Genomic DNA, 26,642 nt, shown 5'->3' with positions numbered 1-26,642 from the left:
TTATCTAGCTAATTTAAAATTTTTTCATCTAAATACGTAATTATAGCACCGTAAAATTTTATTATATAAACTGCGTTTACATAAGTGTATCTTAAAATAATATTACCTGGAAGATATCTAAATAATTTTGCCATATAATTTTACCTTTTATCTAAATATATTTAAAACAAAATCTTCATCTCATATAAGATAAATTTACATATACATCTCACCTTTATCTAGCTAATTTCAAAATTTTTCATATAATTTTATCTTTCATCTAGATAAAAAATCAAAATCTAACTAAATTTAAAATAAAATCATCTTCTCATCTAAATAAATTTACATATTTTCATCTCATCTTTATCTACATAATTTAAAATTTTTTCCTTAAACACTGACAATTATTGCACCGTAAAATTTTATAATTTACTTCCATTAAGCAGTCTTACAAATCTGAAAATTATCTAGATCTGGAAGTTATCTAGATAATTTCACCATATAATTTTATCTTTTATCTAACTAAATTTAAATCCAAATCTAGCTAAATTTAAAACAAAATCACCTTCATTTCATCTAGATAAATTTATATATTTTCATCTCATCTTTATTCACATAATTTAAAACTTTTTTATTATAAACACTAGCAATTATTGCACCGTAAAATTTTATAATTTACATTAGTCTTAAAAATAATATTATCTGGAAGTTATCTAGATAATTATATCTTTTATCTTTCATCTTTTATCTAGCTAAATTTAAAACAAAATTTTCATCTCATCTGAAAATATGGAAAGATAAATTTCCATATTTTTATCTCCATCTTTTCTGGAAGTATTACTACTCATATTATCTGGAAGTTATCTAGATAATTATATCTTTTATCTTTCATCTTTTATCTAGCTAAATTTAAAACAAAATTTTTATCTCATCTGAAAATATGGAAAGATAAATTTCCATATTTTTATCTCCATCTTTTCTGGAAGTATTACTACTCATATTATCTGGAAGTTATCTAGATAATTATATCTTTTATCTTTCATCTTTTATCTAGCTAAATTTAAAACAAAATTTTCATCTCATCTGAAAATATGGAAAGATGAATTTCCATATTTTTATCTCCATCTTTATCTAACTAATTTAAAAAATCTGATATATCTAAACCTTGGCAATTCTGCTCTATAAACTATGAAAATTTCGGAAAAAAAGGAAAATTTCAATTTTCCTCCGTCTTGCTCCATCTGCAACTTCGTGCCCTCTCTCTCTCTCTTCAGGATTTTCTGGCCTTCGCTGCACTTATTATCTCCGCACGTGCAGCAGCGTGCATGTGCAACGAGCGCAATACCTACACGCCGGCTCTTCTTCTCCCTTCCGTCGCGCCCTCTCTCGTTCCCACTCGGCGGTCTGGTTCGCCGAGCGTATTGATTGAGGTGAATGCACGACGCCGACGTCGGCGTCGTCGTCGTCGTCTCCTAGTCCGCGGATGCGCGGGAATGGAAATGCATACCGTGAGGATAGTCGGTCGGAGTGACTATTCGCAACAGCTCCCATTCGAAAAGAAGAAAAAGGAGAGAGGGAGGAAGAGAGGTGGAGGAAGAGCATTATATACTCGCTGGATCTTCCGTGCGCTGTCAGTATCTCGCCCGAATTCGCGGCATCGAGGGGTCGCGAGAGAGCCGACGCATCCGCAAGATTAGATTCGCCTCGCTGCAGAGTGAGATCATTCGAGACTTCTCGGCGAACAAACTCGTGCTTTTTTTAACCCCCAGCGAATTTCTCGAAGGAGGAAAAGTCCTTCTTTATTTTCTTATTCCTTTCTTTTCGCGTGACGAGGATTATCATGGCCACTTACGCGACTTACAGGCACGTCGAGCTTGATAACGTCGGATATGGGAAGAAAAGGTAACGAGATGAAAATTGCGTATATTGCATGTATATATATATATATATATGTATGTGTGTGTATGTGTGTGAGTGTATTGCACTGCGGATATTTTCACGGATGACGTCTCTTTTCGGAAATTCAATTCCCCTTTTTATTCTTCAGATTTATCCTTCAAATTTCTTAGAATCTGACATAACGTTCGCGAGAAAAAAGAAAGAGATGCGAGGTGAGCGAATCAATAGTTTGTTATGAGACTTAGATATTTAGCCGACCAATAACTCATCCGTTTTTGCTCTTCTGTATTTATATAAAATATATTATTATATATTAAATAAAATTATATTATTATATTTAATATATTATATTTCTAAAAAATAAAATGAGAGACAAAATAAGATAAGATAAAGATAAGACAAGATAAGATAAGGGACAAGGTGACAGGTTTTTAATGCCACTTAGCTTTTTAAAAGACTGCTTGCATATAAAAATCATTACATTTTTCGTAATTTTCTTATTTTATCGCGACGCATCTTTTTTTGATAATCTTAAATAATATTTCTCAATAATATTCATATTTTCTATAATTTTCTTAATTTTTCGAAATCTATCTTTTTAATGATCTTAAATATAATATGTATCTCTCAATAAATCCATATTCATTACTAAAATTAAATATAGTTTGAAATATATAATTTATATAATAATTAAAAATTATATAATATAGTCTTTGTATAACTAATTAAAATAATATAAAATTGTTAATATATAATTAATATATTTATATATAAATATTTATATATTAATTATTTATATTTATATATTATATATTTATATATAAATTATATATATTAAAATATATATAATAAAAAATTCAGGAAATATTCTTATTGAACAAATTAAGTTGAACTATGTCTAGCTATTATTCAATGATACATTCGGATGCTGATCAGTACATCTATTTAATCGCATTGATCCAACAGATAGTGCTATTGCAGCAGGGAAATATTTCTCATCATTGCATTTCAGCGACATGAAATTATTGCATTTATTTTATGCGCTTTAAAACTTGTCAAACGATATTCGAAACGTATTTGCAAAACGCAATTAAAAATGTCTTATTTTTCGTTTTAGCGAATTTCTTCGCTTTATATTGATTTTGAATATCGAAATAGATGAATTAGCTTTCCCAAGAGACTTACTTGGAGAATAAACTTTATTCCATATATATTTTCTCGTTTTATACACTACTAACAGAAAATAAAGGAACATTTCTCCTATCCTAAAAATTATGTTATTTTCAAATCGCTGAAACTGAGCGAAAAATTATTGTAGATTAAAAATTAAAAATGCATTTTATATAAAGTTTCAACTTTAATGCAAAATCGATGGTTTTTACAATTTTTTTTAATTTTTTTGTTCTATGCTTTAAAAAAAAGATACGTTGCTTTGTTTCTTAAAATTATGCATTTTTGACACTTTGAATCTCAATTAAAAAATTTTTTTCGAAAAATTCTGCTCAAGTTTTATAATTAAAATTTTTCAGCGATTTTTTTAACCAACTTTGTAATTAAATCTATATTTTTCAGAACAAAGAAAATAAAAAAAATTGTGTAAAATCGACAGCACGTTAAAATTGACACATCAAATTTTAAAATGCTGTTTTAACTGTTAATCTACGATGATTTTTTGCCGAGTTTAAAGATACTATAATTTTTAGGATAGGAAAATTGTTTCTTATTTTTTTTTTTTTTTTTTTTTTTTTAGTAGTGTATTCAATATTTTATTTTAATTTATAAATCTTTTATTCGAAGACTTCTTATAATTAGACTGGCTGATATTTCTTAATTAAATTTTATTGTACAAAGATCTGTATTTCTTTCTAATAATTTGTATTTACTATATTTTAATATATTTACCATTTTATGCACATGTTCCATTATTTTTTACCATGAAGGGTCTGAAAATAATAAAGCTAATATATTCTCTTGTCATCTATTTTATAATACAATTCTATTATTTATTATTATTTATTATATATTAAATATATTTTTAATGAATACATGTATATAACAAAATAATACGCCATTCAAATTTCATTATAATAATCGAGGGTCGAAATAACTGCAATCGTAATAAAGGTTATTAAAGCTGCATCAAAAAATGCAAAAAAGTCAAAATAATAATAGAAATTTCTCAACTTCGTGCTTAGACTCTTCCTTCCTTTCTCCCTTGGTTACGTAAAGACTTATGGAGCTTGTATGTGAGTCGAGTTTTATTAATGCAAAAAAATTGCATAGAATGGATATCGCCAATCATGATCATCAAGATGTAGGTGTTTGTTTCCGAGTGCAAAGTAAGAGGGAAACACAAATGGGCGGACACGGGGCGTGGGAGCGCATTTAAACCGATTATCTAGAGACTCGTGGAAAAGATAAGAATAGTGAAACTTGCGATTGTTCCATCAATTATGACAAGTTTCGTCGATTTGCATTTCAGCCGATAGTGGTTTTTTTTTTTTTTAGAGAGAGAGATGCGAGCAAAACGCTGCACTTTAATCGTGGTTTATTTATTGCAGAGATATAATTATCAACGAAATTATTTTCTTCTATAAATAGTAAAACATCTGTTAAATATGTTTTAAATAATATAATATTTAAATAATATATTTTTTAAATAATATAAAAATAGTCAGCGAATAATATAAAATTTTAAAAAGTCTTCCTAGTGTTTTTTTTTTTTTTTTTCATTAATCAACATTTATGGATACAATGTGTTATAAGAGAATAGGGTAATAAATCATTTCTACATAAAAAATAGGGTAACGTATTTTATAAAATTATATTATGTAAAAAAAATATTATTTAATCGATTATAATGAATAGTGATTAAATAAATTCTTAAAAATATCCGTAGATTAAAAAAATACATACACAAAAATTATAGCATTTGTTTATTAAGAGAAAGAAATAAAATGGAAAGTAAAAGTATAGCAGAAATGTAAATAAAATATAATATAATATAAATAGCAAATTTCAAAAGATTAAAATGTGAGGTAAAATTAAAATATAATAAAAATATAAAAATTTTAAAAATTAATAGTACTCATAAAAACTCGCCAAAATCGTCAAAATCTTTTTCACATTTCTAATTTTATGCAATTTTAAAATTCTGACACAATACATTAATAATCTCAAACTCTTGACTAATCATCAAATTATCTGTCTACCTAAATGTTTCTTATAAAATAGAGAGAAACGAGATAATAAAAAGAATTTTCAGCAATTTTTTATATAATATTGCAATTTAACTTTTCTTTTGAGTCATATTTTTTTGTAAAATTAAATTAAATAATTTTGAAAAATAATAATAAGACTTAACTGTTAAATTCGTCAGCAAAATTATTATTTTCGTTACAAATAAATTTGTAACATCGTTATCATTACATTTATAGAAGAAAAAGTAATTGTAATGATTAATGGTGTTAAGTTACAAGTTATAAAGAATATCTTAAGTAACAAATCTTCTTATCTTTTTAATCCTAGCATGACGTAATTAAAACAACCATAAATTCGAAATTTGCTATTTACAATATATTATGTTTTATTTGCACTTTTGCTATACTTTTATTTTCTATTATTTATTTCTTTCTCTTAATAAACAAATTCAATTTTTTATACACATTTACATACTATAATTTTTTATACATTATATAAACTATAATTTTTTATACATTTTAATAGATTTATACGGAATTAACTTACAATAAATAATTTTTTAAAAAATTTTTCCTGAAATATTAGACTCCCATACAGCACAAAATATTATGAATGTTTTCTAAAAATATTTATAAATATTTCTATAAAATATTCCATAAAAATATTTTAAAATGGTTTTAGGAATATTTTAAATAATTAAAAAATTTTTGTGATATAACATTTTTAGAATATTTAAAAAACTTTTAAAAATATTTTTAAAAATGTTCTTTATTGTTCAGATATTATTTCCTTAAACATTTGATACATATTTTTGAAATATTAATTTAAATCTATATTCCAAAATATTTCTGAAAATATTTTAAACATGAAAAAGCGGACATGGAAACATTTTAAAAATATTTTCGAGAATTATTTTATCTTTTAAGAAATATTTAAAAAAAATTTTTTTAAATATTAAAATATAATAAAATATTTTTAAAAATATTTTCGAGAATTATTTTATCTTTTAAGAAATATGTTTCAAAGGTTTTAAAAATATTTTGTGCTATATATGGATACGCATCAAAGATTAAATATTAAATATTAAAGAAATATTAAAGATTGCAATTTGACTAGTCAGAACAAGAAAAGGGAAAACTAAAATTTCTTCAGAGTTTAACTAGGCTCTGTAATATATAAATATAAATTTAACATATATAAGATAGGCAATAAGAGCCAAATCGCGGATGACAGTGCGTTATTCTAAACGAAACTAAATTTTTTCGTTAGAATTAAATACCTGTGCACAAGGCACCAAATTTTTACTTGGACACGGCCAAGATATAAAATTGGAATAATCTCTACAAGAGATTTTTAATTCCATGTATCCAATTTTATATCTTGGCCGTGTCCAAGTAAAAATTTGGTGCCTTGTGCACAGGTATTTAATTCTAACGAAAAAATTTAGTTTCGTTTAGAATAACGCACTGTCATCCGCGATTTGGCTCTTATTGCCTATCTTATATATGTTAAATTTATATTTAAAATTTCTTCGTTTGAATTGGACAAATTGTTAATGCTCTCTAGCTTGAAATGCATAGTCCACGTAGAGGATGTGGATACTTATGTACCTAGAGATGCCCTCCGTATACTTTTCCTTTGTTCTTACTGTAGTTGCTGATAGAGTGAAAGAGGGCTATTTTCTATCCTTCGTGTCATTACAAGACTGTAGGAAGTGCATTACAGTGTAGCAAGTGTACTCGTACATACGCGCACAAATGCACCTCTTATGCACTTGTCCAGACACAGATTAATAGACAGATCGCCAAAGGTCTGGATGAAGGAGAGACCAGTATTTCTCACTGATTTCAGCGCCATATCGTAGTAGTGGTCAATGCAGTAACTATTAATACGTTCCCAAGATAAGAGCGTCTCATGCTCATGAACTCATCCGGCGGCATGTACGAGATTTATCTTTTCGTAGCGTTCGCGTATTTCGGAAAGGACAGAATTTTATGATGTTATAAATAAATAAATAAATAAATAAATAAAATATTAACCTGACCTATTATAATTATTTTTTAATAAATGTTTCATTATTATTATCATCTAAGTCTAAGTCGTTTAATTAATTTTTAGTTTTTTAATAATTAATTTAATTTATTCTAATCATTTTAATATGTGAAAAATACTAATACGTATACGTTTTATAATGAATTAATATATTTTGAGAGTCGAATTATATATTTTTAATAATATAAAAGTGTTCAAAAATTATATTTGACTTTTAATTTTAATTATTTTAGCAAAGAGTTCCGAAATCTCTTACACACATAATAGGAATTTTGTTCATCCATATAATTCGCAATTAAGTATATATGTTAATTATTAATTTTAATAAAATACAAAATTAAAATTAAAGGTCAAATATAATTTTTGAACATAAATATATTTAATTCGTTATAAAACGTATACCCGTGATAGTATTTTTCTCGTACAAAAATAACTAGAATAAATTAAATTACTCATAAAAAAATAAAAAAATAATTAAATAATTTATATTTTATATGATAATAATAAAACATTTTATAAAAAAAACAGATTCAATAAATATAAGTATATATATAACATGTACTTATATTTATTGAATCTGTTTTTTAATAAAATGTTTTATAAGCTTAGAAAACTTGACTTCGACGTAACTAGCAAATTTTATTTAATTATTTCACGACGGTTTGACGTAATAAAATGTTTTATTATTATTATATAAAATATAAGTTTAAATTCTTTAATTAATTTTTAATCTTTTATGATTAATTTAATTTACTCTAATTATTTTTGTACGAGAAAAATACTATCACGGGTATACGTTTTATAATTAATTTAATATATTTGTGTTTAAAAATTATATTTGACCTTTAATTTTAATTTTTATTTTATTAAAATTAATAATTAACATATATACTAAATTGCGAATTATATGGATGAAAAAAATCCCCATTATGTGTGTAAGAGATTTCGGAACTCTTTGCTAAAAAATAATTAAAATTAAAAGTCAAATATAATTTTTAAACACTTTAATATTATTAAGAATATATAATTCGGTTCCCGAAATATATTAATTCATTATAAAACGTGATATTATTTTTCTCACATAAAAATGACTAGAATAAATTAAATTAATTATTAAAAAACTAAAAAGTAATTAAACGACTTAGACTTAGATGATAATATAATAATGAAACATTTTATTAAAAAAAGATTCAATAACTAGTAGGTCAAGTTATAATTTTTTATTTATTTATTTATAACATTATGAGCTATAGCTCTCATCTCGTTCGCTCTCTGTCTTGCTTTCATTCGGCAAGTCACAAACGATATATGATACTCGTATGTTCCTACTTCAACTCTCGAGAATCTGAAACAAACGAAACTCGTGTCCAATATACAGGGTGTCCGGTAACTAACAGACCAATGATTACAAATGGATTCTTTGGTCAATTTGGGATCGATTTTTCCTCAGCGAAAATGTCGAAAAAGGTCATCATTTTTTACAACTTTCCAATCTTTGTCATTATATATCTTTATAACTAAGCCTTAAATTAAAATTTTATTATAGTAAACTCTACCTGAAATTAACTGAAGAATGTAATTATGTTAGACTTTTAACTCCAAAACGTTTAGTTTTCAAAAAACCTATTTTTTTCAATCGCTTATAACTCGAAAATTATTGACTTCTCTACATTTTTGCTAAGGAAAAATCGTCTCCAAATTGGCCAGAGAATCCGCCCTTAATCATTGGTCCGTTAGTTACCGGACACCCTGTATATATTATATAAAAGTGTATAGCACGTCAGAAGCTTGTGAGCTTACAGCGATAAGTAAAAACAATTGCGTATCTATTTCATTGCGTTTATCTGTTTAAACGCGCGCTTTAATTTTTCCAACGTTTTTGCCTGTTTATATTTTAAAGGTCCTCTCTTCTAAAAATCTTGTTTTAAAGATCCTCTCCGGGAGCAAAATTCGAAAACATAAATTATTTAATATTTTTACTTTATTATTTGTAAATCCTCGGTAATTTCAAAATTTTTCTATTTGAAAATTATTAATTTTCTATTGACAATTAATTTTATCACAGACTTTACTCTTACTCCCATTGCACTTTCGTTTGCGGTTTTCAGTATACGATTTTTTATCGTAGTTACTGAAAATTATTATTGTGAATTATACTTGTGCAGTGATTTGAAGAATTTACAATTTCGTTGAAATTGTTGATTCTTCAAAAAAATTACGAGATTCGCGGAAATTGCGTGCTTTCTTGGCATTTTCCGTTCGCGGCAGGCGGTTTATTTTTGATTGTTGCAAGTGTTTTTTTTTTTTTTATTAAAATAGATAATAATAATGTAAAATAAATCACGATATTTGACAGATGTGCATATATATAGAAATTGTAATAATAATAATATTATATCATAAAATTGTAAATTGTTTCAATTTTTTATAGACTGCGATAAAAGATTTTACATTTGGATAAGAAACTGCGGTAAGTAAAAATATAAAATTCTTGAAAACGTACCAAAAATATTTGATAACGTAAAAAGGTGAACTTTGAAAAATAAGGAACTTAAAAATTGCACTAATAAATGGGCTATATGTGAGCCGTGCGCGGATGTAAGGTGTGTTATATCGAAATTTAATTAATAGAATTGAGAATTAATCCCAATTTTAAGTCTTACAAATGTCCAAGCTAATTTTTTGTACCTCGTGTACATTTTTGAAAGTTATATCGAAAAATTAAATTTCAATATGCGTCTTACATCTCACATTTCGCATACGGCTCACATATAGCCTATTTATCTCATACTTTATTTCAACCCTTATAGAAATTTATTACTGGTAACGCCAATTTATCAATTTTATTTCGAGTAATTAATCACTTTTATTTCGAATACTTAAATTACTGTATATTATAGTATTTTAAATACTCGAAATAAGTGATTAATTGGCATAGTGATAAATTTCTACAAGAGAATAAGGAGCCTTTAAATTCTTAATGTAAAAAATTTTAAGTAATTTTCTTTAATAAAATTTAATTAAAAATTTTTGAACACTGTGTTATATCACATTTAAAATCGTGATTATTTCAATAAAAAAACATTTTATGTGTAAAAAATATATTTTTTATATTTAATAAATTTTATATATATATATATATATATATGCATATGTAAAATATTCTCTTTCTCTTTCTCTCTCTCTCTCTCTCTCTCTCTCTCTCTCTCTCTCTCTCTCTCTCTCTCTCACACACACACACACACACACAACGGGGGCCAAATCTCTCAAATTGGTCTCATGATCAATTAGCCTGGATTCGCACCAGGGGCAAAGTCTGTTGGTAATGTCAAACGAATTTAGCCTGGACTTGCACCAGGGGCAAAGTCTTTTGGTCGAGTCGACGAAATTTAGCACGGACTCGAACCAGGGGCAAAGTCTTTTGGTTCAAGTCTACGAAATTTAGCACGGACTCGAACCAGGGGCAAAGTGTGTCGGTAAGGGGCAAAGTCTATCGCATGAAGATGGCGGTCTCTTCTTTAGGCAGGCCTTTGGCGATCTGTCTATTAATCTGTGGTCCAGATATATATATATATATATATACAGGGTGTCCGGTAACTAACGGACCAATGATTAAGGACGGATTCTCTGGCCAATTTGGAGACGATTTTTCCTTAGCAAAAATGTTGAGAAGTCAATAATTTTCGAGTTATAAGCGATTGAAAAAAATGGGTTTTTTGAAAACAACGTTTTGGAGTTAAAAGTCTAACATAATTACATTCTTCAGTTAATTTCAGGTAGAGTTTACTCTAATAAAATTTTAACTTGAGGCTTAGTTATAAAGATACATAATGACAAATATTGGAAAGTTGTAAAAAATGATGACCTTTTTCGACATTTTCGCTAAAGAAAAATCGTTCCCAAATTGACCAAAGAATCCATTTGTAATCGTTGGTCCGTTAGTTACCGGACACCCTGTATATATATACGCATGCATTCGTACGCACATATACCCTACATGATCAGAGATCATTGAGAACAGAAATATCTCCTCTCTCGATTATCTTACAACGCGAATCAGGCTGTAAGGCATCTCTAGATATATATAAATCTCTACAGTCTGACACAGGTTTCATGGAAACCTTTTTGGGATTCTTCAAGTGTAATTAAAAAGATTTCACGGTCCCCCAATTGTAATTAATTATGCAGTTAGCCGACAAATAAAATTGTATTCTGTATTTTAAAATAATTGATTAAATTGTTCAACTAAATATTATTTTGTTAAATGTACATATATATAGAAGTATTTAAATTATTTTAAATTAAATATAACATATATCAAATTTAACTTTGACTTAAATACTAATATATGTTCAATTAACAAAATAATAATTTAGTTGAAAAATTTCGTCAAGTTAACAATTTTTTATTTGTAGTGCAGTATTTTATATAAAGATGCATTTTAAAAAATTTAACAGATAACTGCAGTCTTATTTCATATTCTCTCTCACTTTTCTTCTAATTTAAAAAAAACACATTTAGTCTAATAAAAATCTATCTATTCTAATTTAAAATATATTTTTTTTAGAAATAAAATTAATGTTTCTGCTTTATTAAAAATATTATTTTATAAAGCTATGATAATTTTATTTTGCAATTAACAATGTCACAAAATATTATGAATGTTTTCAAAACATATTTCTATAAAATATTGCATAAAAATATTTTAAAATAGTTTTAAGAATATTTTTAAATAATTTAAAAATGTTTTGTGATAACATTTTTTAGAATATTTTGAAAAACTTTTAAAAATATTTTTAAAAATCTTCTTTACCGCTTAGGTAATATTTTCTTAAATATTTGATACATATTTTTGAAATATTTAAATCTATATATTTAAAAATATTTCTGAAAATATTTTTTTAACATGAAAAAGCGGACATGAAAACATTTTTTAAATATTTTCAAAAATTATTTTATCTTTTAAAAAATATTTTTAAAAGATTTAAAAAATTGTAGAAATATTTAAAAGATTTAAAAAAATATTTTATGCTGTATGGGATTGAACTTGCAATCTTTTTTTTCGTCAAAGCTCGAGAAACTTTCTAATTTAATATCTCATTTATACATAATAAATTATACGTTTAAATTTGAATCGATGTAACACATAATTGATTAAGTTCCCGGCTATTAATTAAGCAAATTCTCATTCGCGAATATAAAGATCTCGCTGGCCAAAAGATTAATGCAATTGATCTTGGTTAAAATCGTGCAAATGATCGTAATTGACTCGCGTTAAATTAACGCCCAAGCGCGAACAATTATTACTAATGATTATCATTGCTCCGCGCGTTTATAATTGGATACGGATCGGACAATTTTATTACACGAGCGCGGATATAATTGCTGCATGATTTTTTGTCGTTCGTAAAATTGTTTAATTTATTTATTAATTTTATTTTGCGATTCATTTATTTTCTTTTATTTTTTCTAAAAATACAGGGAGGGTAAAATGTAGGTAAAAAGAGTGTTAACTGTCTGACCATGATGACGGTCATCTTACGGGTTTCTGTCCTCATTTATGTTAGCTTGACGGAATCCAAGTACCATAACCACTTGCTGTTTTGTATTCACTTGGCGATGAAAAACCACAGATGTTGCGGAATTCGTCTCGCGCGTCATGTTAATAATGACTTCGTGCTGGGTGCCTCGGATTAATCGTGACTTTCTTTAATCTACCACTGAAATAACCGAGATAGGGGATTCTAAATGCGTTCCGAATTATATGATTTAGTGTTATATCTTAAATAAATATTCCCCGCCAAGGAAAAGTTATTGCGTCGCATATTAAAGCGTCTTTCATCAGCACAAAATATTTCGAAAATCTTTTAAAAATTGTTTTTAAAAGATAAAATAATTCTCGAAAATATTTTTAAATATTTTATTATATTTTAATATTTTTAAAAATATTTTTAAAATCTTTTCTTAAAAAATAAAATAATTCTCGAAAATATTTTTAAAATGTTTCCATGTCCGCTTTTTCATGTTTAAAAAATATTTTCTGAAAATATTATGTATCAAATATTTAAGAAAATATTATCTGAGCGATAAAATAGAACATTTTTAAAGGTTTTTAAAAATATTCTAAAAAATGTTATATCAGAAAAACTTTTTAAATCATTTTAAAATATTCCTAAAACTATTTAAAAATGTTTTTATGCAATATTTTATAGAAATATTTAGAATTATTTTTTTAAAACATTCATAATATTTTGTACTGTATGGGCTCCGTATACGAAGTAGATATGTATATGTGAACATATAATTTTATCACAAACTAATTTACTCAAATTAATTTATATATTATTGCATTCTGCGATTAATGAGATTCGAATTTTTTTCTTACATTCTGAAATAGATATTTTTCAGAAATTAATTTATTATGATATATTTTTACGATATGTGATATCGTCTTCGTCAAACGATTAAGATTGATAGTTTTTAACTTATCGGCTTTTATGATTATTGATGCATCCTTTTTTGTCACCGAGATACTTCCGTTACAATGCTTTTTCTATATAGAAGCCTGATACAGCGACTTCGGACGATAAACAGACCGAATCATTGTAACAAAGCTTCTTTGTAATCTGCTCGAATTACTTGAAAACATTAGTAACTGTAACTCTGTTTTGATACATAACATCAAAAATCGTGAATAAAATTATAACTCCTAATCTAGAATTTTAATTTCACGGAGAATAATAACACTTTTTGATTTGAATAAAAAAAAGATCGAAATAAAAAAACAGTTATTTCAGAATTAATAATGATATGTAATCACATTTTAATGTAATGTTATAAAAATATCAACTACTAGGTTACTTTAATAAATAAGCCACTTTAATAAATAACCACTTTCTAATTTATAATTTACTTGAATTAATTTAATTCACGTGTTTTGATATTTTCTCTTTGCTCGTATATATATGTATGTCATTTCTATTAGCGCTAAATAAAGTCCAATCTATTTTATAAATGAATTTTATTTTAACTTAATTTAATTTTAATTAATATTATTTTATAAAATTTATTATTAATATATAAATTAATATTAATATATAAAATATATATATATATAATATTTACATAATATATAAATTAATATTAATGTATAAATTAATGTAATAAAATTTTATAAAATGCTATTCAGATGTTAATTGAGTCCGAATTATACACTCGAATCGTTTGACAGAAAATTAGATTTATATTGAGGCTCTGATTAAAATCAATCGAATAAAATAAAGAATTATTATTATTATTATTATTATTATTATACTAAAAATGCGATTTTGTTTTAAGATAAACGTTCGTGCTTAAACGTTCTCGTTTAATGGCGCGTACCATCTTGCTACCTAGTCCTTCTTCTGCGCCGAATTATGCTTGTGACAGATCGATGTCAAATATAAGGGATATCGTACCCGATGGTACGACCTCATCCCCTTGACAAATCGAAATACTATCCTCGTGCCATCCCGCACTTTTACGAGGTTAATCGATGTTTGTTACGATGCTACAAATAAAATTGCGACACTTTGATCTTTTTCTTTGGCGATATTTTAATGTTTTTTTTTTTTTTGAGTTCTTCAAGACGATGCCTATTGCAAATATATCTGTCAAAGACACGAGAGAAATTTATTTTATTCCATCTTTTCAGTTTTGTTTTATCAATCAAATTATTAAATAATTTTTTTACAATTTTTAATCTTAAATATGTTATTTTCCTAAATCCAATCAATAAAGTTTAGATCAGAATTTACAATGATTATGTTGATGCTAAATAAATATTAATATTAATATTGAAGATATTATATAGTTTTATCAAACTTAAACTTGTATAATTTGTCTGCGATTCCAAAAAATGTGCAACATTCATAATATATTCAATAATTGTGAAGATGGAAGATTTTGATATGTTAGATATCTAACTGATTGTATAAGTACCGTAGACAATAGACACTTATCTATTGTCGATTGATATCGCCAAGACTGACACAAGGTAAATCCTGAGAATATTCGATGAATATCATAAAAGCGGCTATTGAATATATATTCTCCGAACATTAGACGCAAGTACAATAGTACGTACTAAGGCTATTTCTATGTCCCACTTTTCTGCTTCTCATACACACCGTGAATATCTTCTGGAATATATAATGTATATTTTTATGTCTTCGGTACTTTAGAATGTCTATAGTATATATCTTACATTGTAATATATAACGGATTCTAACGGAATGTAATATAACAGGTATGTTATACGCAACAAACATGTTATTAGTTGTAATTTCCCGCTCATAAATATAACATGTAATACACGAGAGAAAATAGGGGGCCTTTTTGAGTTTAAATTAAAAGTTTCAATTGTACTCTCTCTCTCTCTCTCTCTCTCTCTCTCTCTCTCTCTCTCTCTCTCTCTCTCTCTCTCTCTCTCTCTCTCCCTCCCTCTTACAAAAGAAACTGTAGATTATTTTTCTATATAATTTTCCCCCTCCATACACACACATATGCACTTAACCCATCTTTAATGAGCTTTCAATTCCGTCTTGGAAGAAACTATTTGATATATCTTCGTGCAGCCACTTTTGCATCGCTTCAACGATCTCTTCATCCGCGAATGAAACTTTCACTTGGCAAAATCGAACAGACTCTTGACTCTGAATAGGCATATTTATAAGAATAATATGTTTAGATGCGCACATATCTCTTAAGAATCCCATACAAATCCTATATGAAATTAGACCCCGATAAAATCATTTGATTTTCTCATATATTGGTAGCTTATAATTTGCTGAGCAAAAGATATAATAGGATTAGTGCAAGATTTAAAAAATTCTATATAAAATTAGATCCCGGCAAAGTCAGCTGATTTTCTCATATATTGCAGCTTATAACCTGCTCAACAAAAAATGTAAAAGGCTCGGAGCTAAATAATGAACGGTTACTGACTTATAGCCAGTCGAACATGAAAAACTCGCGCTGCGAGTATTGTTTGACTGGCTGTAGGTCAGTAACTGTCCATTATTTAGCTTCGAGTCTGTTACATCTTTTGTTCAACAGATCATGTGAGAGTACCAAAACTGATTTCACCAGTCTCAATTTCATATAGGATTAGTGCGGGATTATTTTTAATCTCGATCTTCAATTCTTAATATTATATTCTCTTCGTCACTTTGATTTTATAGGGTGTTGAAGCCATCTGGCAATAATAGCAGCGATATTTAGCTTCGAGTCTATTACATCTTTTATTTAGCAGATCATGTGAGAGTTCCAAAACTAATATCACCAGTTCCAATTTCATATAGGATTAGCACGGGGATCCTAATCCAGATCTTGAATTCTTAATCTTATGATCTATTTATGATTTTAATTTTATAGTGTGTTGAAGCCTCCTGGCGGTGATAACAGCGATATTTAGTTTCGAGCCTATTACATCTTTTGTTTAGCAGATTATGCGAGAGTTCCAAAACTGATTTCACTAGTCCCAATTTCACATAGCATTAGTGCAGAATTCTTTTTAATCTGGATCTTGAATTCTTTATCTTATATTCTACTTATCACTTTAATTTTCTAGGGTATTGAAACCACCTGGCGGTGATAACAGCGATATTTAGTTTCGAACCTATTATATCTTTTATTCAACAGATCACATAAGAGTACCAAAATTAATTTCACCAGTCCCAATTTCATATAAGATTAGCGCGAGATTCCTTTTAATCCAGATCTTGAATTCTTAATCTTATGTTCTATTTATCACTTTAATTGTATAATGTGTTGAAGCCTTCTGACGGTGATAGCAGTGATATTTAGCTTCGAGCCAATTACATATTTCGTTCAACAGATCATGTGAGAGTACCAAAACTGATTTCACCAGTCTCAATTTCATATAGAATTAGTGCGGGATTCCTTTTAATCTCGATCTTGAATTCTTAATATTATATTCTCTTCGTCACTTTGATTTTATAAGGTGTTGAAGCCATCTGGCAATGATAGCAGCGATATTTAGCTTCGAGCCTATTACATCTTTTATTTAGCAGATCATGTGAGAGTTCCAAAACTGATTTCACCAGTCCCAATTTCATATAGGATTAGCACGGGGTTGCTTTTAATCTCAATCTTGAATTCTTAATCTTATATTCTACTTATCACTTTGATTTTCTAGGGTATTGAAGCCACCTGGCGGTGGTAGCAGCGACATATTCGGCGCAGGCCCGGAGGAGATGACGAGTCCACGTCGTGTCAAGATCCACAATCAGTCCCAATTGGGCTCGGCCCTTTTCGGCAACGCCAACGGCACCGATAACCCGCATACTATCCTGTCGCCGCGGTCCAATAAACCCGGTAATGATTCATACAATCGTCTGTTCGGTCCTCCCGATGCCCCGCCCGTCAAAAGTCGAAATGCAAAAAAATATAAAGACACCAATACTCTCTTCAACGGTGAATCGTTGGCTTCGATGTCGTCATCGAGCTCCTCGATATCGCGCTCCAAGAGCACAATCAGCAACGGCAGTAGCTTACTGCCGAACATTGCTAACGGCTTCCCTAGCAACGGCAATAATTTGTCCAACGATATTACAGGTAAGGCCCATATAATAATCACGAACGGAAGAAGTAGTCGCGAACTGTCCCGGGATGGGTACAAGTGATTCATTTATTAAATTGATGCAAGAGTGATTTTTATATTAAGTTGATGCAAAAGATATATCATAGTTTTTCAAAAATTCTATCTAGAGCGTTTCTATGAGGAAAACGATAAATTTTAATAGTATCTTCTAGATGTTATATTTTCTAACAAAAAATCACATTCTATTGATCTAGTAGACTCTATTTTCCAATTAAGAGCAATGATCTAAATGTGTTCTGTCTCATTATAGAGTGCTGAAAAAATTAGACAATACCTGACTTTATCTGATTGTGGTAAAACTTTAAAAAACGCAGTCAGCCTCAATGACCTTGACCTTGACATATGCTGCCAACGTCACTGTTCTGAATAGCCTTCAAAAGCTTCTATACATCGCTCGTTGTTTATTAAAAAGTTAATAACAAACAAATTTCCACGAATTATTTTATTTTCAGACATTATGTACGTTTTAAAATATAGAATAGATTCATTTATGTGCAATAAATTAATGTTTTTTAATAAATAACAAGCAACATTTTTTTGGAAGATGCTCATAACAATGACCTTGTGACTAATACATACGTTAAGGTCAAGGTCATTAAGAGTGGCAGTTTTTTTTTTTAATTTTATCAAACATTTTTTTAATATGATCGAAATATATATAAGTAAGTTTTAATCATTATTCATCATCGTCAAAATTTGCTTATGAATCAAAAATCAATTCTTTTATTAGAATATTCTTCTCCCCTCCTCCTTCTTTCTCTTTTTCAACAGAAAAACAACAAATCTTTTGCATTAACTTAATATTTTTTTAAGAAAATTATATTGCATTTAAATTAAGCAATTCGATAAAATTGCAAGTTAAATAATATATATAATGAGAAATTAATTATTACATGTAACATTTAAAAGAATGATAATTCGTGATACACGTTTATTTGTAGTTAATTTCTGTTAAATTTAATTTATATTTTGTATGAATTCGTCAGTTTAACGCGAATATATATATATATTTAAAAAAAATAAAATATCCTTTTTTCTTAAAAATGTTGTATCAATACTGGATAAAAAAATAATGCATTATATCAATTAAGAATATTAAACCGTCCCGAGATTTTCTAAACTGTTCTCGCATTCGTGATCAAATGCTTTTTTTCTTATCAAACTTGCCAATAATTTCGATCTAAGTTAAAATGTGTGTCGGCTTTTAAAACTTATTTCTTGTGTTGAATATTACGCTTATCACGACGAAAAATGCCTTCTTCTGTTATAAGTAGAAACATTTAATCTCTGTAATATATATAATTTATATTTACATTTCCTAAAATTATGTCCGCAAATTTTACATTCATTTTATTTAATAACGATTTTGCTACCTTTCGCAATTAATTTAATATAATAATAAATTTATGATTAATAATAATAATAAATTTTGATTATATATAGCGTGTTTCGCAAAATATTCTTTTATAAAATATGTATTTTACTATTACAACAAAATTTTTACATGAACTATATTGTACGGTCTTTATATTATTGTCTAGTCTAACCTTTTTTTAATAATGTCGTTTTTCTCGAATAATTTTCAAGCAGCTATTAGGAGAAAGAAACGATTTCGTAAGTGTGTAACAAGACATCATTCAAATAGATGACACGCAACATTTTCATCACATTTCCTTCTTTGATCATTATTATTATTAGATGCGAAATTATTAGAAAGTAATTTCTCGTAAATTAATAGAAACTTTTCTCTCTCTTACATACACACACAAACATACCATCGAAAATTTCACGAAATTGTACTAAAATTATCATTATGATAAAGAAAATACTTGATTTTTGACACGATCATAATTTTTACAGATTTCATTATCAGACGAATTTTTCAACATATTATTATTATTATTATTATTATTATTCCAGAGCCTGCCACAAAAAAATAAAAAAAGACACATATTTTGAGTTAGACATTACTGCATATTATTTAGATTTTAAGTTTGTACCATACACACATCTTACAAATAATATTGTACATCCGCTTTGTGCATTTAATTATTAGTTATGTTACATTAATTATCCACTTACAATAATAAACTCATAGTAAACGACATTGATGCAATTATTATAGCATAATAAAAAGGAAAATATATATGTTTATGAGATAAAATATTATTTATTCTTCTGACGAGATATACGCGCACAATTTGTTTAATAGATGGATTTGGCAAATTATAAGGAGGCACACTGTGATTTATAAATTTGTTAGCAAATAAAAAATTGTCAGAAGTGTATGATTTTGCGAAGATGCACAGATATTTCAATGTCGTTTGCGAGATGTTATTCACGAACTTTTTGGCACCTCGTATCACATGCACCATCAAAATCGATAGCAATATATTTTTCTATAACAATAATATTCAGCTTATTTAACACAAACGCACGCATGATTAAAAGAGAGAAGTCTTTCTATAACAATGATAAAGTATTCAAAAAAGATCATTGATGACATGACATTATCGGCTGTAATAAAAATGTCATTTCGAGACATTTTTCTTCTATTTATTAAATCTGCATATAATATATGCAACTGTTTTTACAACACTATCGTTATTTTAATTTTCATACTCTTTTACCAATATAAATATTTATCCCTTCTTTGTTTATATAATACGAACGTTTTTACATTGCTTTTTTTATATCGTACGAACGAATCTTGTGTGTTTGTATTACGAATTCAAGATATTAAAAATTATTTTGCTTTCATGTATGTATTATATGTACATACATATGAGACAAATAGATATTCAAATCATTAAATTATATAAAAATTTAATTTTAAATTACTCAAGAATTTAATTTTTAATTTAATAATGTGAGACTAAAAAAGGCTTTGAGGAGCAAATTGCAATTAAATGCATATATTAACATTTGTAAATTTGTAATTTGTGAGATACTTAATACCAGTTTGAAATATAACTTTTATAACTTAGAACGAAAAATTATTTTATAATAAACAATATATGTAAAAAAATCATTAAAAAGTCGTGAGTCACAAAAAGATACAAATATCTTTTCAAAAGTAAAAACAATATTAAGTAAGTATAAAAAATTAGTAAAGTATAAAAAATTTATCAGTCAGAATATAAAATGTGTCTATAAAATTATTTGGTTGATGGACTGTTGATGGACATCTGAAACGATTCCTCATGACAAAGTCGAAATCTATCATCCACAAAGCCTTTTAGCCTCCATTCTACTTCATCTTCTTTATAGAGATAGCTACCCTTTCATACATCTTAAATGACAATAGAAGTTTAGTCGTATTATTTTAACATGTATATTTTAAAATGTATATTATTTTAAAGCCTTTCAATTTTTTACCAATATATATATGTATATATTCTTTTTAATTTGAAAATTTATATTTTTTAGTAGTTGCATTTCGAAGTTTTAGCATATTAAAATAAAATTATAAGTATATTAAAAATTAAAAACTAGCAACTTGAAAAATAATTTAGATATCAAATAAAATTTAAGTTTAATTTTAAATTAAAAACTTAAATTTCAAAAATTTTAGAGTATAATAATGTGTTATAAATGATTAATTATTTATTTTTAATAAAACTTCCAAATATATGTATACGATTTTTGGAAAAATATAATTTAAAAAGACATATTTTTAAAAAATCTATCGAAAAGATTTTAAAATAACTTTCTCTCTCTCTCTCTCTCTCTTGACTCTATTGCCATTTAAATTTAATTATCATCTATGAAAGGCATAAAGTAGCACAGTTGAAATTATTACATGTCTCAAAAATATAATACATTTACTTTAGCATTTTTCGCAAAAATCAGTTGGTCACAAATAAACTGTCATGATGACAAATTCTCAAATATATAAATACATTTTTTTAAATATTATTTTTTTCTGAAATAAAATTTTAAACAATTCACGAAAAAAAATGTGTTCCTAACGTAGAACCACTATGATACATTTATGCAGAATTTGAATAAATGTAAGTATCTCTGCGATTCGTCCGTACGAATTGCGGCGTATTAACACAAGTTGGTTGGGTTACGATTATGGATTCGCGATGGTGCATGGGGGTGAAATGGGTCCGGCTCTCTCTCGCTCGTCACTTTGTACGCACGCACGGGTGGCGAAATGAAAATGGCTGTTGACATGGGGTTTTGGGTTTCGCTCTGCACCACGTCGTCGCATCCCCCTGTAGGAGGATTGCCGACGCGCAACCCGGTCACCGGAGACGGAATTGAGGTGACGCCTGCGAGATGCAACCCACGAAAGTGCAGAGGTAATGTTCACCAATTATTCCAATAGTCTGTCAAACGATTCTTAGAAAGTTATACCCTTTCTTCGATCCTTTTTTCGACAAAAACAACGCAAAAAAATTATTATATATTGTATATATATATATATATATATATATATATATATATACACGCAAAAAAATACACAGACTGTAACGTTAATAATAACCACAGATCTAACAAGCATTCGTCATTCTGATGTCGAAAGACATCATTAGACGTCAAAATATCGTCATTTTAACATGTATATATATATATTTAAATATATATATTAAATATATATGTTAAATATAAATATATATATATATGTATATTATAAGTATATACACATATATTAAATATATAAATATATATATATATATTTAATTTGTGTTATTTTAAAACGTTTATAATTAAAACGTTTTGATTTTATTTACAAATATACATATATATATATATTTATTTAATTTGAAAATTCATCATTTTTCAAGTATTTGCACATTTCAAAGTTTTAGGATATTAAAATAAAATTATAAATATTATAAAAATTAAAAGTCAGCAATTTAGAAAACAATTTAGACACTAAAAAATGTAAGTTTAATTTTAAATTAAAAAATTTTTTTAATTTTAGAGAATAATAATATGTTATAAATTAATTATTAATTTTTAATATCTAATAAAACTTTCAAATATATATGTATACAATTTTTGACGTCAATTTGCTATACATATGTACACATGTACATGCATATAGTACGTGTATGTGTGTGTGTATTTTATTATTACATTAACATTATAAGTATAGTCTGTGCATTTTTTACAAATTATAATAATGCAGAAACTTTTTCTTTTCAAAAACAGTTTGGAATCGATATACATATCGATTTCTAATGAACTAAAAGAAAATGAGAAAGAAAATTGTTTAAAAACATCTAATCGACTCTAAGAAAAAATATATACATAATATACATATATATATATATACATCAATACATATATAATATCAAAAATACATATATACATGCATACATATATACACATATGTATGTATGTATGTATTTTTCTCGGAATAGATTGGATTTCTTAAAACAATTTTTTTTTTGTCAACTTTAGTTTGTCATTTATACAATAAATATTAATACAAGTTGATAAAAAAATGTCACGAAAGAAATTCGCGCTTTCTAAATGTTATAACTATAAAAGCAGAGGTTATTCGTAATTAATTTTTGTAACGATAAATACATGCTTGTGTTTATAAGTATATAAAATGCTAGATATAAAGCCAGAACATATGTTACGAAAGTTTGAAGAAAATTGAAGGTGGAAAATTGCATCAGGCTTTTTCTTATGCGTTTAAGTCTTCTATTATTTTTAAAGCGCGAGTATAACGTTCTTCAAAATAATCGGCAAATTTATACTGGTTATGTTGTTCATTGACTTTTTGTATAATGTTCCATTTCTCGCATAGCTTCAATTTCAAAGCTTCAGGGAAGGCTTCAGAAAGACATAATAAACTAGTATTCTCATAAATCTGTGAAACTTGAGTTTCTCTACTAAGCGAGGCATTAATTTTATTGGCTAATTGATTTAATTCAATTTCTATCGCTATGAGACACGTTATAGGGAATGACTTTGACTCTAATTTAGGGAGAATTGAAGCAACCTGGTATTTCCAAATCAATCTTTTCCTTATGCTAGATGTTAATTGGTCCATATATATACACAAGTCTGAAGAATATGGTATTTTGGTTGGTGTATAAGTACATACCAAGGATATGCTTGGAAAGGAATATAGTACCTGACCCCAGGTAATCGCAAAATGCTTAATTTTATGTATCGCGTTATCGCGCACAAGATCATATTTGACTTCCATCATAGCAAATAATTCTTGCATTCCTGGCATAGCCAAATATTCCTGTTCTAAACAACTCAAATAACATATAACGATGACATCGTCTTCGATAGCCATAGCATCAGTAAACGTATACACATCCGTTTTCGTATAATTTATACTATTTATCTTGTAGTTATAATGGAGCTTTCTTAAATTAAAACGAGGCGTTTCACGTGCACTTATTAAAAACGCGATAACTTGTCTTGGACTACAGTTCACTCCGGGAAGAATCACGTTAGTCGGGGGAAATTGATCCAAAAATTCGAACTCGTCAATAGATAATCCCGATTTCTCCCGATCTGTTAACATGTCTATCAATGGCACTAACATGCCATTCTCATCGTCGATTGTCATTTCGGTTTGTGCCTTGATTGAGTCTGCCAGTGTAACCTATTACGAATTTTGAATTTTCCTCATTTTAAATGTCTTAATGAATATCGACTGAATGCATGCATAACTTAGCTCTTTTAAAATCGGTAATAAGAGCACTATCTCATATACATACTTGATCATCATTATCCTCGACTGCCATTTCGAAATGTTCCATATTGATTGAGTCTGCCGGTGTAACCTATTACGAATTTTGAATTTTCCTCATTTTAAATGTCTTAATGAATATTGACTAAATGCATGCATAATTTAGTTCCTTTGAAATATATATAAAAAATTTAGCTCTTTTAAAGTATATATAATATATACATGAGTTTAAAAAAATTATTGACACAATCTACTGCATAATAATATTATACGTGTGATCATTTTGTTCACTTGCGATTTTGAAAAGCTATAATAGAATAATACGCGCGAGAACGATATATATTTTTTAAAATAGATTTAATTAGGTATTTTTTTCGAAATATGTAAGACATGCGTTTCAAGAAATCGATAATAAGAGCACTATTTCATATACCTACTTGATTATTCTCGTCGATTTCGATTTCGGCGACTCCGATTTCGATTTGTTCCATGTTGTTCGAATCTATACGCATGAGAACGGTATATATTTTTTAAAATAGATTTAATTATTTTTTTTCGAAATATATAAGACATACGTTTCAAAAAAATCGATAATAAGAGCACTATCTCTCATACATACTTGATACAATTGTTTCGCAGAAATTGAAAAAGTTTCTCTGATTCCTGAAAGTGTGTGAGCTTCTTTGCGAGGCACAACTTCTTCTAACATTAACAGTTAAAAATGTATACCAGATAATAAAAAGTTGAGAAGAAGTAAAGAAACCAAGAAACAAGGTTAAACAATATAAACGTAGGTCTATAAACACAACTATAAAATTGTAAATAAATGTACATTTATACATGTAATATACACATTATACATATAATATATAATATACACAATACAATTTTACACATAATTTGTATAAATTTTGCAATTATTATAATTTATAAGAAGCATTAATAAAAATTATAAATATATATATATAATTTTACACATAAAATTTTTCAATTAATATTTATAAGCATATAAATGAAAAATAAATAATTGATTCTCAGCTTTTTTAATCTGTTTATTAATATATATTTCACGTGTCTTACATATATCGAAAAATTTATTTAAGAATTATAAGTTTTAAATTTTATTCTAAAAAATAAGTAAATTTAAATAAACTGTTAAATAAAGTATAAGTTATGCATGATTTTTTATTTCTAGAGGTTTAAAATTTAAATATATCAATGTTCGTATTTATTTCAAGTAACCTTATTAAAAATACTTTTTTAATAAAATAGTTTTTCAAAAGTGTATATTTAATTAGAAGAAAGAAAATTAATTGGCTGTGAAAGTTTTATTTTGAATGAAACGCGGATTCATTAATTGAATACTTCCGCTAATAAATTCGTGCTAATTGTAAGTGTAAGAGTTTAAATGCCTCGTTATTTTGTAGCACATGCAATATATGAATTTCATTAAATAATGTAATTATAAAAATAATAGTTTTCTGCGAGCGTTCAAAAGGTTGCAAAAATTTTCGCTATTATTTCAAAGACCAAAATCCACAAAATAATTAATACCTTTAATAATTATCACCATCGTTTAACCTTTACATATGAGACGGAATCAGACGGATGTATTAATTTTTTGAATACAACGATCTCTCGGTCAAATGGAAAGCTTGTAACAAATTGGTACAGGAAGAACACGTGTTCGAACAGATATATGAATTTCTTTTCCAATCACCCTTTTAAATATAAAATAAACACAATTTTTAATCTTGTAGATCACGCGATTCTCTTATCTAATGACCAGTTTCACGACGAGAATATTAATATCGTGAAACAGATTTTATTTAATAACTGCTTTCCTAAACATGTAATGATCGTTGGGTTGATAAAAGGATTAATTTTTTAAAACACAGAAACACGAATGAATCGAGTAATGAGCGAAATATTGTTAATAAATCTCCTTTCATTTCACTACCTTATGTTAATAGCTTAGGCGATATCGATCGAATTTTTAAAAATATCGGATTTAATGTTGTTCATAATATTCCTAAAAAAACGAATCATTTAATTACACTCGGCAAGGATAGACTGCCTTTTTTTTTTTTTTTTTTTTTTTTTTTACGCAGTGGGAAGGATAGACTGCCTACAGATAAAAAGACTGAAGTGGTTTACGAAATTAATTGTAAT

General features: G+C 27.0%; 2 protein-coding genes across 6 annotated transcripts in view; one reads left to right on the top strand and one right to left on the bottom strand.

Annotated features, from left to right (window-relative positions):
* The first annotated feature begins 1,419 nt into the window (after positions 1 to 1,419).
* Positions 1,420 to 26,642, top strand: part of Jupiter (microtubule-associated protein Jupiter) — a 30,274-nt gene continuing 5,051 nt past the window's right edge. The window contains exons 1-5 of one of the 4 annotated variants that reach the window (XM_085487344.1): positions 1,833 to 1,881; positions 9,563 to 9,601; positions 17,330 to 17,748; positions 19,382 to 19,408; positions 22,024 to 22,104. In XM_085487344.1, coding sequence (XP_085343470.1) covers positions 17,388 to 17,748; positions 19,382 to 19,408; positions 22,024 to 22,104 — 469 coding nt within the window. In that variant the 5' untranslated portion in view covers positions 1,833 to 1,881; positions 9,563 to 9,601; positions 17,330 to 17,387. Of the gene's footprint in view, positions 1,882 to 9,562; positions 9,602 to 17,329; positions 17,749 to 19,381; positions 19,409 to 22,023; positions 22,105 to 26,642 lie in introns of all 4 variants that reach the window. The other 3 variants (XM_029316098.2, XM_029316097.2, XM_029316099.2) reach the window with 3 other exon arrangements.
* LOC114941194 (uncharacterized) lies at positions 23,169 to 25,310 on the bottom strand. Of its 2 annotated transcripts, XM_029316095.2 has the most exons (4): positions 25,090 to 25,310; positions 24,908 to 24,972; positions 24,499 to 24,564; positions 23,169 to 24,383 (listed from the first exon to the last, which is right to left on the bottom strand). In XM_029316095.2, the coding sequence occupies exons 2-4, from the start codon at positions 24,959 to 24,961 to the stop codon at positions 23,445 to 23,447; spliced, it is 1,059 nt and encodes a 352-aa protein (XP_029171928.2). In that variant the 5' UTR covers positions 24,962 to 24,972; positions 25,090 to 25,310; the 3' UTR covers positions 23,169 to 23,444. The 2 variants fall into 2 exon arrangements, with proteins under 2 accessions (XP_029171928.2, XP_029171927.2); XM_029316094.2 differs by lacking the exon at positions 25,090 to 25,310 and having other exon boundaries at positions 24,908 to 25,035.

This window comes from Nylanderia fulva, unplaced genomic scaffold (genome assembly GCF_048542155.1).
Source record: "Nylanderia fulva isolate GAGA-0341 unplaced genomic scaffold, ASM4854215v1 Scaffold54, whole genome shotgun sequence".
Classification (NCBI taxonomy): Eukaryota; Metazoa; Arthropoda; class Insecta; order Hymenoptera; family Formicidae; genus Nylanderia; species Nylanderia fulva.
Note: the sequence above shows the minus strand (reverse complement) of the source record. Positions and strands in the feature narration are given on the sequence as shown.